The sequence below is a fragment of the Fukomys damarensis genome, unplaced genomic scaffold (genome assembly GCF_012274545.1).
Source record: "Fukomys damarensis isolate Sample0158 unplaced genomic scaffold, DMR_v1.0_HiC HiC_scaffold_9, whole genome shotgun sequence".
Classification (NCBI taxonomy): domain Eukaryota; kingdom Metazoa; phylum Chordata; class Mammalia; order Rodentia; family Bathyergidae; genus Fukomys; species Fukomys damarensis.
In genome coordinates, this window is record NW_022900921.1 from 48,309,362 (window position 1) to 48,323,767 (window position 14,406).

At 51.0% G+C, this 14,406-nt stretch overlaps 1 protein-coding gene across 4 annotated transcripts in view; it reads right to left on the minus strand.

Annotated features, from left to right (window-relative positions):
* Nucleotides 1-961: 961 nt before the first annotated feature.
* The window catches only part of Uxs1 (UDP-glucuronate decarboxylase 1), a 37,086-nt gene continuing 23,641 nt past the window's right edge, over nt 962-14,406 (minus strand). For 2 of the 4 annotated variants that reach the window (XM_019204294.1, XM_019204299.2), the window contains 7 exons: nt 12,728-12,849; nt 10,145-10,264; nt 8,240-8,283; nt 4,924-4,984; nt 4,754-4,811; nt 3,692-3,801; nt 962-1,645 (listed from right to left, as the gene is read on the minus strand). In XM_019204294.1, coding sequence (XP_019059839.1) covers nt 1,511-1,645; nt 3,692-3,801; nt 4,754-4,811; nt 4,924-4,984; nt 8,240-8,283; nt 10,145-10,264; nt 12,728-12,849 — 650 coding nt within the window. In that variant the 3' untranslated portion in view covers nt 962-1,510. Of the gene's footprint in view, nt 1,646-3,691; nt 3,802-3,842; nt 4,007-4,753; nt 4,812-4,923; nt 7,629-8,239; nt 8,284-10,144; nt 10,265-12,727; nt 12,850-14,406 lie in introns of those variants that run through there. The other 2 variants (XM_019204296.2, XR_002024659.1) reach the window with 2 other exon arrangements.

A 14,406-nucleotide genomic window follows, 5' to 3' on the forward strand; every position in this document is an offset into this window, starting at 1 on the left:
TATGAAAGATATCTGGTCTCATGACCAGCAGTGTCGGCACCTTGGCTGCCTCGTCCACACTGTGCCCTGGAGCCAGTCAAGCATACACTGCTGAGATGCAGACCCAGGGACTCGGACAATGCACTCCTTCATCTGACTGCACAGTTTTCTTCCATTTACTATGAACAGAAAAATAAGCCCTTGGCACCAGGCCTTGGAAGTCTTCCTGGAAACAAGTCATTCCGTGAGGCTCCACTCCACACAAGAAAAACGGCCGCCCTTTGCTCATGTGGCCTGTGCTGCAGGAAAGGGAAGGATTCTGGCCCCAGGGAGATCTGAGCACTTCACACAAATAACACAGGTCAAACAACCACACCATCTAATACAACATTTCTGAGGCTGAGGCAGGAGGATTGCAGCATGTTTGAGGCCAGCCTGGACAACATACTGAATTCAAGGTCACCTGCACTATACAGTGAGACTGTCTCAAAACAAAGCGAAATAAAAAAATAAAAACCATCCCAAAAATCCAAAATCTGAACATTTTTGAGTGGTGATGTGACACTCAAAATTTCAGAGTATTTCAGATTTCAGAATTAGGGATCCTCAACCAGTAGAGTCTATGCAAATACTCCCCGCTAAGCCAAAGAACTCTTGAGCTCTAAAATACCTCCGACCCCGTGTTTCAGATCAGGGACACAGATTCAGCCCAAGTAAGACAAACAGTTTTGGGGTCACATGTCAAACTGCATATGGCTCAAACAAGATGTTTCCAGAACTTTCTTAAACTAAATTCTCCAACAAAGTCTTACATGAGGCAGAGAGGCAATCCTTGAAAGCCTGTGACTGGAAAAATCTCAATATTTTATTAAAATAGCATATTTTTTCCACGGTTAACCAAGAATATTTTAACTTTGTCCCTCTCACCCCCAATTATGCAGCATAACATAGTAGTGATTTCAAATATCCTTGACCGTGCTGACCAACAGAAATATTTCAAAGTCAAGTTTGCAACTAAAAACTAGACCTTGGAAAAATTCTGAATTAAAAAAGTAACACAAAGCTCTCCAACGGACTTCATTACCTGTCTGAAAATGAATGATGCCATGTCGCCCACCTGACAATACTGCTGGTTTTTCTTCTTGATGCATAAAATAATGTCTCATTTATTAAGTACCCATTTTTATAAATAAAATCAGCATTTTCTTCCCATTTAATGTTCCTTTTCAGCTTCACAAAGAAACCAGAAAACAAAACTGTCAATGACAGTCATGACACAGGCTCACAGCAAAATGAAAAACTTGAAAATATGCAAAGATGCACCTAGGCTATTTTACATAAAAAGATTCAAAAAGTGCAAGGCAGAGTCCGCAGTTTCTGAGGGAGCTTTTAGGCACATATGTGTCTTTAAAGCAAGCTTCGGAACCAAATACCAGTTTGTTCTTCATGACACCTGTTTTAAGTCTTTAACAAAAAACAAAACTTGAGTCCGTGTCCTTTAAATGCACCCAGGGCTAGTGGCTGGCGGGACTCAGCGGGCCCGGCGCATCCGGCCTTTCTTGATCCTGGCAGGCTTGGGCTTTGGGATATACTGGTTGTTTGCCTGGTACTCCAGCTCTTTGCGGAAGTAGTGGATGGCTTTGTTTAGACCTTCCTCCAGCGGGACCTGGGGACAGAGAGAGCAGACATAGTCACCTGGGCACATGCGCGCAGCTGCAGGGGGAGGCGACAGCAAAATGCTGGCTCGAGACTTTGGCTCCTCTGGGATCCACGAAACCTCACGATGCTCAGGAGACCACCCCATCCCCAAGCCGCAGGCCTGGAAGCTGCTTTTAGAACACACAGTGCCTGGCATGACATGAGCTCCAGTCCCTGAGAAGCCCTGCACTGTCTCAATCAGGAAGATCCCTGTAAAAATCATGCACAGGGCCCCATCCTTTCAAAGGGAATGTTCTAAGTGGTGAAGGGTGGACACTTCCAAAGGCCATGGCACCAGACCACAGTGTGGCCCTTCCCGAGACATCAGTCCTCTGCATTTCCTGGACAGTCCACTACACTCTACACCCCCACCAGCCTAAGTGGCCCTCGACAAACTCCACTACATTGAAAGCAGTCGTACCCTGGAGCTGCCTTCCGCAGAAAGCAAACGGGTCAACCAAGCTGCCGATTCAAAGTATAAAGAGGTGAAATCCTGGTATTAAGGGACGCTGAGGCAAAGTCAAAGTCCAAGCCTGGGCAATTTAGCGACTTAGTAAGACTCTGACTCAAAATAAAAATAGAAGAGGGCTGGGGATGGAGTTCAGTGTAAAGGCCCTAGGTTCAATCCCCACCCCCACCCCCCACAAAGCATGAAAGGAACACTGGCTGGGGCACGGCCAATGGCTACAGGAACTGCTGGATGGAAGGGTCCGTCTCAATTGTGGAGATGGCAGCACTGGTGTCAAACACATCAAACCGGCAGTGTGGGTGGTGTGCTGTGTGCTGGTCATGCTCTGTGAGTGCAGATGAGACCCGAGCACAGGGGACAAAAGCATGCAGACAGGATTTCAGGAAATCTGCTTAGCCACGGGCATGGTCACAGGAGAGGACACGAGCTGTGCATGGGAAGGGGACATTTACTCATGGACACCCAGAAGGGGCAGCAGCTGAACATGTAAGGAACTCAACAGTTCAGAAGCAAGAAAACCCAAACAATCCAGTTTGGAATGGGCCATGCAATAAGAATGGCTGTCACACCTCAGCAAGCTGCTGTTCACACACACACACACACACACACACACACACACACAGGTTAGTGGAAGGTATCTATATCTCTGGCTCAGACACCCTTAAATGTTTCTCAGGAATGGGTACCAGCAATGAGTACAGAGGCGAGACGCCCTGTGCCCCGATACCCAGCCAGCACAGCTCATCTAGCAGATGCTCTGTGTTTCTCGTGAAGTGGATATTCATGAGCTGTGTTCCACGTATTTTGCTAACAATTCAGGATCTATCGACCAAGGAGCCACAGCAAACCCTACCCACAGCAGCCTGCCTGACCTGTGCCTGCTGCATCTCACTTCATTCTGCACATTTCCCTGCCCTGGGCAGGCCCTGGGCTTGGCCACCAGTGTAGAGAGGTGCTGACTCCAAAACCTCAGGGCCTCTTTACTGAGGTCACTGTGCTGTGCACTTTCAGGCCCAGGTGAGCTCTGGGTGTGTCCTTGCCTCTGACTACACCAGGCAGGGGGGCGGCAGCACCTACTGTCTACACCCAGGACACCACACGTCCACCCGGCACCCTCGTTTCCACTCTGAGCATGAGCCCACACTCAGAAGGCATGGGTGGACAAGGAGGAGATACAGATGCAGCAATGGACACCACGGTGGGCCTGTCCTGGCTCTGCAGGAAGGGAATAGGGCTATGCAGCACCTTGCAGAGAGGATGAGGCTGCTGGGAGGGAGACAGGTCCACTCAGCTAGGACACAGGAGGTGGGCATCGGTCTCACTCCCCTCCAGTTGGGGATGCCTAGTCAGTGCCTGTACCCCTCGGCCACCACCTTCACAATGGAGCCAGCGTGTGGCCCTGAAGAGTGGCCCTGGCAGTCCTAGCCATCTCCTAGCACCAGGATGGGTACAGGGCACTGGAGAAGCACTTCAGGGCATGCAGCAAGCCCTACACCTGTCTGGGTCCTCTGAGGGCAGGGCTTGCTGGTCAGGACCCCCACTCACCACAGGCTCCCAACCCAACATCAGCTTTGCCTTCTTGATATCCGGCTTTCTCTTCTGCGGGTCATCCTGGGCTTCAGAGAGAAACTGGATTTCACTCCCGCTACCTGAGTCATTTTGAGTAACAAGACAGAAGGTGAGAGAAAATATGGACCACTTGCCTGGGTTTTCACACTGTCACATAGCAAACTCCCTTCATGGCATGAACAAGACACAGGCGGTGTCTATGAAGCTCCATGATGTCAAGATGGGTGGGTGGGTTCAGCCTGGAGCCCAGTGACTGAGGCCACAGCACAGGACTTGAGCAGTCCTGCCTCACTGGGGTGGGAGAGAGAGACCCTAGTGCATAACTAAGGACCATATCTGGAGGGGCTGACACCACAAGATGCTGCCACTGCTACAGACCGGATGAGACATGGCCTCTGTCATCCTGCAGGATAGGGCTGGTCTGACACCATGGCGATTCCACCCCCAGGTCTGCACAGTCCTCACAGGTCACTCCACCACCCCATCAGGCTGAGCTAGTGCGTCCTAAATGTAAACTTCCCATCAGTCCCAGATTAGAGGCCCCATGCAAGGGAGAGAAGGAGAGCAGGTCCCTGTGAATTCCTGGCTGAGTGTGGCTGGACAGGGGCTGCCCCACAGTCACATAGCACCCATGACCCAGCCCGGCCAAACAATGAATTGTTTCAGACTTGATAGAAACCTACGGGCTGCTCTCTTCTGTTCTCTGAAATTCTAGCCTCACCAAGACCAGCATTTGGAAGTCAAATCAAGTGACTGTTGAGGTACAGGGCCACCTGACACAGTCACTGTCAGAGGCCAAGAACTCTACCTCCCATGGCTCACAGGCCCAAGATAGGAAATGAACAAGATGCAACCCACCCATTTCTGTCTCTCTTAATTAGAAAATTAGAAAGCAATTAGTGCTCCTGGTGACAAGATCTGCTTTGACCTAGGGCCACCTAGGGTCATCTGCTTTGACCTACCACTTTCTGGCCATGGTGCTGTCAGTGGGCAGCTACGTGCAGACAGTTTGATTCAACAAGTATCCACCCTACTTACCAACAAGGGTTTTGATCAACTGAGCAAATTCCAGGATTGTGTGTTCTTCTGGATTCCCCTGTGGAAGACAGTTTCTGGTTATAAGAATAAGGAAAGGCAGCACCTCCACCCCAGCTATATCACAAGCAGAGCCCCTCTGCTGTCCCCGGAGACCAAGGGTGGCCACTCACCAGGTTGACAGGGCTGCTGACATTGCTGTTCATGAGCGCCACCAGCCCATTTACCAGGTCACTGGAAGAGAAGGGGGTAGTGAGGTGCCCCACTGCAAGGCCCTTGAGAGCCAGGCAACAGCCCTCCCGGAAGGAAGCTCATAGCCGTCCGTCCCCAAACAAAGCCCGAATGGAAAGCTGAATGGCAAAATAACATCCTGCAACTCAACATGGTGCTGATGATACTAAGGTTTTTGTGGATGAAATGATACCAGTGACCTCTGGGATTTGCGTTTGGTGCAGGGTGGAGACTGTGACACAGGATGGTGGTGGCGTGGGCTGAGCTGCAACTCTGCACTGCTAAAGGCTCAATCACAAACCAGAGATGGGTTCAAAGAGGCACACACCCAGAGAGATGGCGCCTCAGAAGCACCCGATGGAAGCCCACGCTTGATATGCACCTCAATTCGCTGACCGGTATGGAAACAGGTGATTATTTTAAAATATAAGATTCACTGAGATGAATGGGGCCCAGTATGCGATCCCCATACTGGCAAATCACAGATGAGGCCAAACAATATGGGTGCTGGACTCAGTGGGACACGGCTCCCTGCTCCCCAGCCTTCACCTGCTGCCCAGAAAACCCGGATGGAGCTGTCGGGATCTGATGCGGCAGATGGGTCGTGATCAGCTGGGCCATGAAGGTGAAGAGAAGTAAGCAAACTGTCGCTTACCAAGGTTTGGTTCTTAGTTTCAGAAGCTTTTAAGTGTGGCTCTGTTAAGAAAAAGTTACTTCATAAAAATGACACCTCACTGCTGATCACAAGTACTTGTCCTGAGGCTCTTGCTCATCAGCTCCACATCTCAGAGACTTAAGTTCTGTCCCGGTGACCCAAAGTAGTCCAAGTGGAAACCTCCCTCCTCGTACCATCATTACCAGGGAGGAGCAGGTGACTAAGGGTCATAGTGAACTAGATGAAAGCCCCGGGTCACACGTTACTCTGTTTTGGAGGGTGGGGTGAAAAAGTCATTTCTACTTTTTCATTTTTAACACATGGGTACTATATATGAACATGCTCAATGTGCTGTTCTCAAGGTCAAGTGCAAATGCCAATCATCGCTGATCTCGGATGAGCTCTGCAAAAAGTCACTTCATCGCCATGGCAGTGCACGTTCCAGTACACAGCCTTCTCTTAGGGCTTTGGCTGCACACAGCTGCAGACATTAAAAGCTGCCCTTTGGTAGCATCCACAACAGGTTGCACACTGAAGCCAGGGTGTGGAGCACACTAAGTCGGGAGACAGCTGCCACAAAGCAGTTGTCATTGGAGGGCTAGACGGCCAGGCATCTCTTATACAATGAGCTGGCAACTTTTAAGGTCAGAATTGTAGAGATCACTCTCGTTTAACCTGAGGCTCTTTAAAAGTGTCATTTTGACAAAGTGACTTTTTAAAAGAATACAGCATGCGTTTGTTATGTGAATGAGGAGACACCCTGATGTGGAAATCTGACAGGCATGCCAAGATGTCAATGGGGATGGCCACAGAGGGCTCTGCGTTCCTGCCTGCCGTCTCAGCTTGAGGAACAGTTAATTTAGTACTGAAACTACCATCCAGATGTCAAGCATTTTTACTGACGTGATTCTTAGTTCCTAAAACAGTAGCTTGTTAAAAAGAGCAAAACCGTGGTCAGTTTATGATCTCATCTGGGGCCTGAATAACTGGCCCACAAAGTGGTACTATCCTGAAGGCTCATTGCCTCCCCTGGACCCCTTCAGAGGAGGTTTCTGGCAGGTCACAGAGGGATTTCCACAGGGGTTTGTACCTGTGCTTCTTGAGGTGCTACTTAGGCCCTCTGCCCTGTGTCTGTGGCCTGGGAGACAGCATGGATGTGACAGCAGCCAGGGTACAAGCCTCACTGTCAGGGCAGCCCAGCTGGTGGCATGTTAAGTCCCAAGCTGGGACAGTATGCAGCACAGGCACCACTGAGTTCTTATAATACTTGTTACTCTGGGTTCCAAAAAGTTATCTGAGGCTATTTCAGTGACTTTTGGATGTGGAGCCTTTGAAATAATGTGAGCAGCAAGGAGGAGGCACAGTCACACTGCTCTCCCTCAAAGACTCACATTCACTGAACAGGGGCCAGGGCCCAGCAGCTGCCACTGAGACCCCAGGAAGGAGCCCGCCTGGGGAAGGAGAGCTAAGGGAGTGCAGATGAGCTGTATCACTGTGCAAAACAGATGCAGAGCAAGGAGCCTGTGATGCAGCCTCACTGTGGACTGGGCCCAAGGGAGCTCTCTGAGCTGCAACCCCAGCTTGGTCTCCAAAGAGAGGCTGCCACAGGTCCCCAGAAGCTGCTGTTCAGGACAAGTTTGCCTGTTCAAGCAACATGTGGGCCTGTGGTACTTCATTTATAGGCTTTTGCCTTGTTCCCAACGTTACTAATAGTTGGAGAGAAAATATTTCTGACTGTGATATACATTTATTCACAGCTGTCTTTTGGAACAAATGTAAGAAACTGTAACTGTTTTCAGGAAAAATCAATGGTGGTGGTTATAATTTTTAAATCCAATTCCAGTGTCCTCAAAGATGCCTACCCAGGCACTGACCTGTGGTACAAGGTCCATGGGGTGCTTCGGATGGAGGTGGGGCTGCCCCCCAGCACCCTGGGGTGGCCCCCAGGTACCACAAAAATTTCTTGATGGATAGGCATTTGAGGATATTTGCCTTAAAGAGCAAAAATACACATGGTCAAAGGACAGAACTGGGTTTACCACTGCTTCAACTTATACCCCATGCCAGTGGTGCTGCACTGGCCAGGACTTTGCTACTTAACTCCTTATACTGTGACTCTTCTCAGAATCCATCCTGCACTCTACATTAATCATCCACTGCACAGGCCAACAAAAGCCAGGCAGGCTCACAACCATTGGCAAGAACACAGTAAAATCACCATGTAAAACTTCTAGGGAACTTATTTCTCTGCATTTAGTTTTAGCCCCAAACTCAACATCGGTACACAGCCTTATCTTGTTCCTTCCCAGGACTCGCTCACTCATGATCAGAGACCATGTTTAAACTGTTGAGGGATGAAAGTGTCCCTTCATGTGAAATCCCATCACCCCAGGGGCCGGGCAACTCCACCCGCCCAACACTAGGTGGCAGCACAGGACAGCTCAGGAGTCAGAGTGATGGGAATGAAATCTCATTTTAACTTTTCAACAGAGAACAGCAGGAGTCTCCCATCGTAACGTTAACACCAACAGAGATAACTAACACACACAGATGCAGAGCTGTACCCTGAGGTCCCAATGCAGCCAGGGCCTGGCCAGCCTTACCTGACATACTGGAATGCCCTTGTCTGTGACCCAGACCCGTACACCTGGAAGGAAACCAACAGTGAGGCTTGGAGATACCACACTGTCAAGGGAATGGCACAGGGAAACCCAGGGGGTGACCTGGAAACAGAAGCCTGGGAGGACAGGGACAAGGCCGGGATGTATAGTGCACGTCAAGGTCACGCCCAGCAGAGAGAAGGTTCCTTGAGGCAGCAGCAGAGGATTCAGCCTCCCAGTGTGACGGGGGCACTGCCTGGGGTTCTGGGGACTGGGATAAGAGGCTGGCTGGATGGCACCCCTCCACACACACAGGGTTAGGTGTGCTGTGGGGTTCTCTACCTGCAGCCCATTAGGACACAGGCCTGCACCTTCCACAGCTAAGGGCCAGGTGATTCAGGTGGGGTGAGGACCAGAGCGCCTCTAGGAGCCCAGGTGGGGATGGGTGCAGGCTGGCAATTGCCTTAGTAATCCCCTTCCCAGCCCTTAAAAGCTAGGGACAGTAGACAGAGTCCTGTGGACCTGGGGCAGTGAGGAGGCTGCTGGCCACCCCTCTGTGTTTCTCAGTCTGGGCTGCACAGGAGTGCCCTGGTAGCCTTCTAAAATGACCACAGCCCAAGTGCCCCCTGGGCCTTGCTTAACTGAAGCAGGTGGAACCAGGTGTCATGACTTTTAAGCTCCTAAAATGACCCCAGTGTGCAGCCAAGGCTCAGAGTGGCATACCTGGAAACCGAAGGGCTGATGGGATCGTGGCCTGTTCAAACATGAGCACACCTTTTCTACAGCTCAGCAGGAGCCCCTCACACTGCTGATGCCAGGGCCCTGCTCTGAGGCTCACTGCTCTAAGTCAACAACTATGTGCAGTCTTCAAAGCTTACAAAAATTCCATCATAACAGATGTGCCTAGACTGACATGGAGGCAATTTCTGTGCACTGATTTTTATTCGCTAAACAAGGAATACTAGAAAAAAAGAAAACTGGGAGTGGAACACATACGGCCTTCACCCACCAAGGGTGCCAGTACAGCCACGGAATTCAGGTACTGCATCCACCTCTGCTCTTCAGTCCCTTCCCCAGAAGGCAGGGGCAAGGTCCTTCAAGGCCACAGATCTGCAGTGGCATGAACTGAGTTAATAGACTGAATGACCATGGAACAGTATGGCAAGCTAAGGACGGACAGATACACGGGCAGATAAGGACAGTGTGATGGCCCAGTGGCATGTGTGCACCTGCTAGGACCCCATCTGAGCTGAGGAGCTTCTCACCAAAACAGGCTCAGTCACCACACAAAGCATCATGCAGGATCCCCAGAGGGAGAGATGCTGATCTCCTCTGGATCCCACCAAAGTCCAATGAGGTTATAAGATGCCAAGGCAGACAGGGACAGGACTGGGGGTCCAGAGTAAAAGGAGTAGGGAATAAGACACATGAGGGGCCTGCAACATGGAAGATACCTAGCCAGACTTCTGATCTTGGATGGGGACAGAGCCCCACGGGTAGGTGGGGCCAGCAGAGCACAGATACCCTGCACTCTGCATACCCACCTGCTGACTCCAGCCACAGGAAGAGGAAGGGGCTGGGTGCCGGGCCTGGACTCACCTGGGTCCAGCTCATCTCACCAGGTAATGCATTTCTCAGCCACCCTAGGGTCCCTGAGCCAACAGGCCAAGGAAGCCTTGGGGGAACAATGTGTGTGTGGCGGTGTTATGCAGGCAATCAGTGCAGCAATCACAGGGCGGCACTGCTGTGCTCCACTGGGCTGTCCCCGTGACTGTCCTCCTCTCTCTACTCTGACAAGGCAGGTGGGGTGAAGTGTGACCTCATGTGAGTCCAGACTCAGGCACCCTTCCTACTTGCAGGCAACCCTGATGTGGGCCGCAGGAGGCCCTGGCCCATACTGGCACCCACCGTGAGGGGCTCGCCCTGGAGCGCCTGGAGGATGAAGTTGCTGACCACCCGCCCGTCATTCATGTGCATACGTGGACCAAAGGTGTTGAAGATCCTGGCCACACGCACCTCCACGCCCTCCTGCAACAGAGAGAAGAGGTGGTGAGGTATGGGGCAGGGTAGGGTGCAGGGTTGCATGTGGGGCAGGAGACCGAGGGAGGGGCGGGGGCTGCTCCTCTTCTCAGGCTGCATCTACAGTGCCCTGCGTGGGAGGTGCAACCGAAAGCTTTGCCTTTCATTCCAGAAAGAAAACAGCTTTGTGTTCTGATCCTATTACAAGCTCAGCAGAAATCACCTGAGAAACCGCAGAGTCCTAGCAAAGAAAGTCAGTCGTCCCAAATTGCAGCAGAGACCACTGCCCCAGCTCTGATAGAGAAGCTGCAAAACAGTGGCTGTGCCAGGGAAACTTGTTTCTATCAATTTCTGTGCAAAAAATATCCACTTTACCAAGTGGGCTCATGCTCTGAATCCTCTTACAGAACCTCTTTCATGGGATCTATCCTGCAAGTTTATCACTTGGGATTGAATAAATGTTTGAAGCTGGAAAGGAGAAAATGAGCACTTTACCTGGGAACAGGGCATCCCGACATTCCTGAAGCTTCTCCCACTCTCAGCCCCTCCGCCCTATCTGATAAACCAACAATGGGTTCTAGTAAAACTCAGCCCAGTGTCCAACAGGGTCTTGTGACCCCCAGCCCCAGCTGTGCTCTGCCCATAGCAGCCTCATCCTCCTCCAGGCTGCCAGATGCACCAGCAGGTTCCGGGAACTCAGGGTGGGTGCCTGGTCTACACAGACAAGTTTGGCTACCCCTTAGGACCCAAGGAACAGATATGGGATAATCATTCCTCCCTAAAAAGCGGCAAGGACACTGACCCAGCTGCCCCCACCAACAGCCATGTGGCATTTGCTCATCTCCACACCCTGCAGGAAGGGTGGGGGAAAAGGGTCGGATGAGCTGTGGTTTTGTGGTAAGCACAGGTGAGTTGAGGCCACCCAGAAAGCAAGGAGAGACACAGAAGCTACAGGACACAAAGGAACATGGGTCTCCTCGGACTGGGCCTTGGGAGGACTGTTCCAAGCCACCCTCATGACCTGGCATGGGACCTACATGGACTCAAATGTGTCCAGATACCTTGAGCAGGCCTGGCACAGGCAAGTGCTTGGTAAGCACTGGCCCCGCTGCTTCTGAGCACACACTTAAGGTAACATGCATACCTACAAAGTTATCAGCTAACTGCACTATTTATCATGTAATAAAAAGTGCAAAATCATCCTCACGTGCCCACCAGCTTATTTATGTAAAGATTCATGATGTCAGAAGCGCAAGCGTAAGACCAGAAGCAGACATGAACAAGAGAGGGATGAGCTACTCCTGACACTTTTGCATACCCCACACTGGCACCTCTGCCTTTGCCCTTGCCCCAGCCAACCCCACAAAGAGCTGTTCCTGCATGTCCCAGACGACACCCGTACTTCTGAGACAAGGTATTCTGGGCTTGAAAACAATAATGCTGCATCTTTTCTTAAGAATGTGTGGAGTACAGGCATCAACACACAGTCCAAGCTCAGGCTAAGAGGCAAAGGGTCTACCTCTGGCAGTGAGGTCCACATTAACAGCAGCACCACTGGGCATCCACAGCCTTTCCTGAGGGTATCGGACATGCCTCCCCTGAGATGAGGCAGTGCACAGCTCAGCTCCACTCAAAAGGTGGTGACATGGATGTGCTGACATCAGGGGCCGGGGACCTGGGCTCCACACAGGCCACAGACAGATGCCATGACCCCATATCCACCTGGCCAGCAGGCTGGCCCACGGACTGACAACACAGCTGCGACATGTTTGTGCCGTGCCCACACCCTTTTCCCTGCATGTCCCACTGTGACAGAGGGCATTTCCCAGAGCTCTGGGTTCTGCCCCATGCACCAGCCACATGGGGAGGAGGACCCACGGCTGGTACCCGCCTGAGTCTGCAGGGCCCTGTCTTGCTGCATGGCCCGAGGACAAAATCTCCGGACAGTAGGCCCTGTCCTCAGGTCACACATCCGGTGGCAGAGCCAGTGTGGGGACTGGGGCCTCTAGGTCTGTGCTCAGCTCCGCTGTAGCCCACAGGGGGTGGGGGGATAGCTACACAGTGGCACAAGCTGAGGAGGAAGGGTGAGGACGGTGGGAAACCGGGAGTTAATCAGTATGAGTTCGTTCCTGATGAAGCCACATTCGTGCACTACTGAACTCATTTTTATACTTAACAGACCATCCAAAAGTAAAAACCCCAATGCTTTCACAGCTTCAGGAAACCAGGCCCTTACTAGGGGCTAGGGGCACATGACAATGAGGAAGAGAACACTCAGAGTGCCTGCTATGCCGGTGGACCCCCAACATTCGGAGCTACCTCCAGAATACCTCGTCAACACAGGGACACTGACACACGGGAAAGCTGTCCACAAGGCTGTCCCCGTCACAGTGGGCAACAGGCTCCTCTCACCCCGACCTCACCCAGGTAACAATGGCTCCACCGCGCAGTGCCTTGCCCACCTGCACGCACCTGCTTCATGTAGGCGTAGCACATGGTCTCTGCCACCCGCTTGCCCTCGTCATAGCAGGCCCGGGGCCCAATAGGGTTCACGTGACCCCAGTAGTCCTCACTCTGTGGGTGGACTTCAGGATCTGTGGGTGAGGGAGAAAGTCTGGGTTTTCATCTTTTGGAGCTTTTCCAGCTCACATGCACTATGCAGTAGGAACAACGCATCTTTATGAGACAAAGCAGAACTCTGGACCCAAGTAAACATTTACATGGGGAAAGAAATGTCCAGGAGGGGAAGCAGGGTTCCGGGCTCTGCTCTGGCACTCCTTCAGGGCACAGTGTTCCCAGCACTGATTATGAAACAGCATTTTACAAGAAGACAGTAAAGGTCAGTGTCTCTCAATTTTCCTCTCTTCTATAAATTATTCTTAACTTCTTTACATAAACTACATGAAGAGGTAGCTGATTTAGTTTTATGTTTATGAAATATAAAATAAAGAGTAAAATCAGTATTTGTGGAACAATGGTAAGGACACAGCATCTCCCTCGAACACATGACTTTCCATGAACTGTCACAGAATTGGTCTGACACCCAGGAAGGGTAGGCAGCAGGACGCAGTGCCCACCAAACGTAACCTGTCCCTAAATGCCCATCAGTCATGCTTTCAGATTTGCCAGGGCACAGCCGGCTAAAGATGCCAAGTAACAAAGTCTTTCTTAACTAACACAAAGTATATTTCTGGATGTGAGTCAATATCTAGTTTATCCAGAACATCAGGAAGTGGATACTTACTCTGAATATAAGCATGGTAGGAAAAAAAAATGCATAAATTTTTGACTAGAAATCTGGAAAGATACTGGGCCACTCCTTTAGGGACTCCTCCTGCTAACCTTGCACCTGAAGCCTGACTTCAGGCTCAATGAGATGAGGGCTTGGACAGCCCTGAGACGGACGTCACCCAGAGCCGGCGAGCCCTTAGGACCGTGCAGAGTGAGGCTGCTGTCCTCTGGCATGGCACAAAGTGGCAGTTTTTACCACAAAATGAGAGTACAGGGCAGAGGCCGACTCCCTGCAAAGAAAGCCCACAGCTTCCCACAGAGATGTAGCATCTTCCTGACAGCTCTGAGAGGAGCTGGCAAGCCAGATCTCAGACAAGACAGCCCTAAATTCCTGGCAAAGATGAACAAAGGTCCACTGGGCACCCATTTAGCCCTCAAATGGCACCGCTTGGGCTGACAGGCCCAGGGCGCCAGGCTTCTAAAAAGACCCCTCACAAAACCACTCTGAAAAAATGCAGGGGAAATCACTATGTTCTGCAAATGTAAAGGTCCAGTCAGAAATGATTTCCCGTCATCTCTGTCCTTGCCAGCATTCTGTAAGGTTAATGGACTAAGCTAATGCTTCCAAAGCACGAATGTGCATTCATCAAATATCAGAGCAGCTCTGCCCTGGAATTACTAAAGAATCTGAGAAAACACCAGCTGCCGGCAAATATGCAGATAATAAGTGGGCTGGGAGAGATGAAGGGGAAGATATTACCATATCCTATACAAGAGAGGGGCTCATACACTGCCCAGGATCCCAGAAAGCAGGATGTGCTGCCACTTCAGGCATAATAAAGGATGTAACTGCACTCTGTGGAATCTCCATGTTGCTCTATTTTTTCATTTGGTTCTCTTCAAAAAAAAAAAAAAAAAAA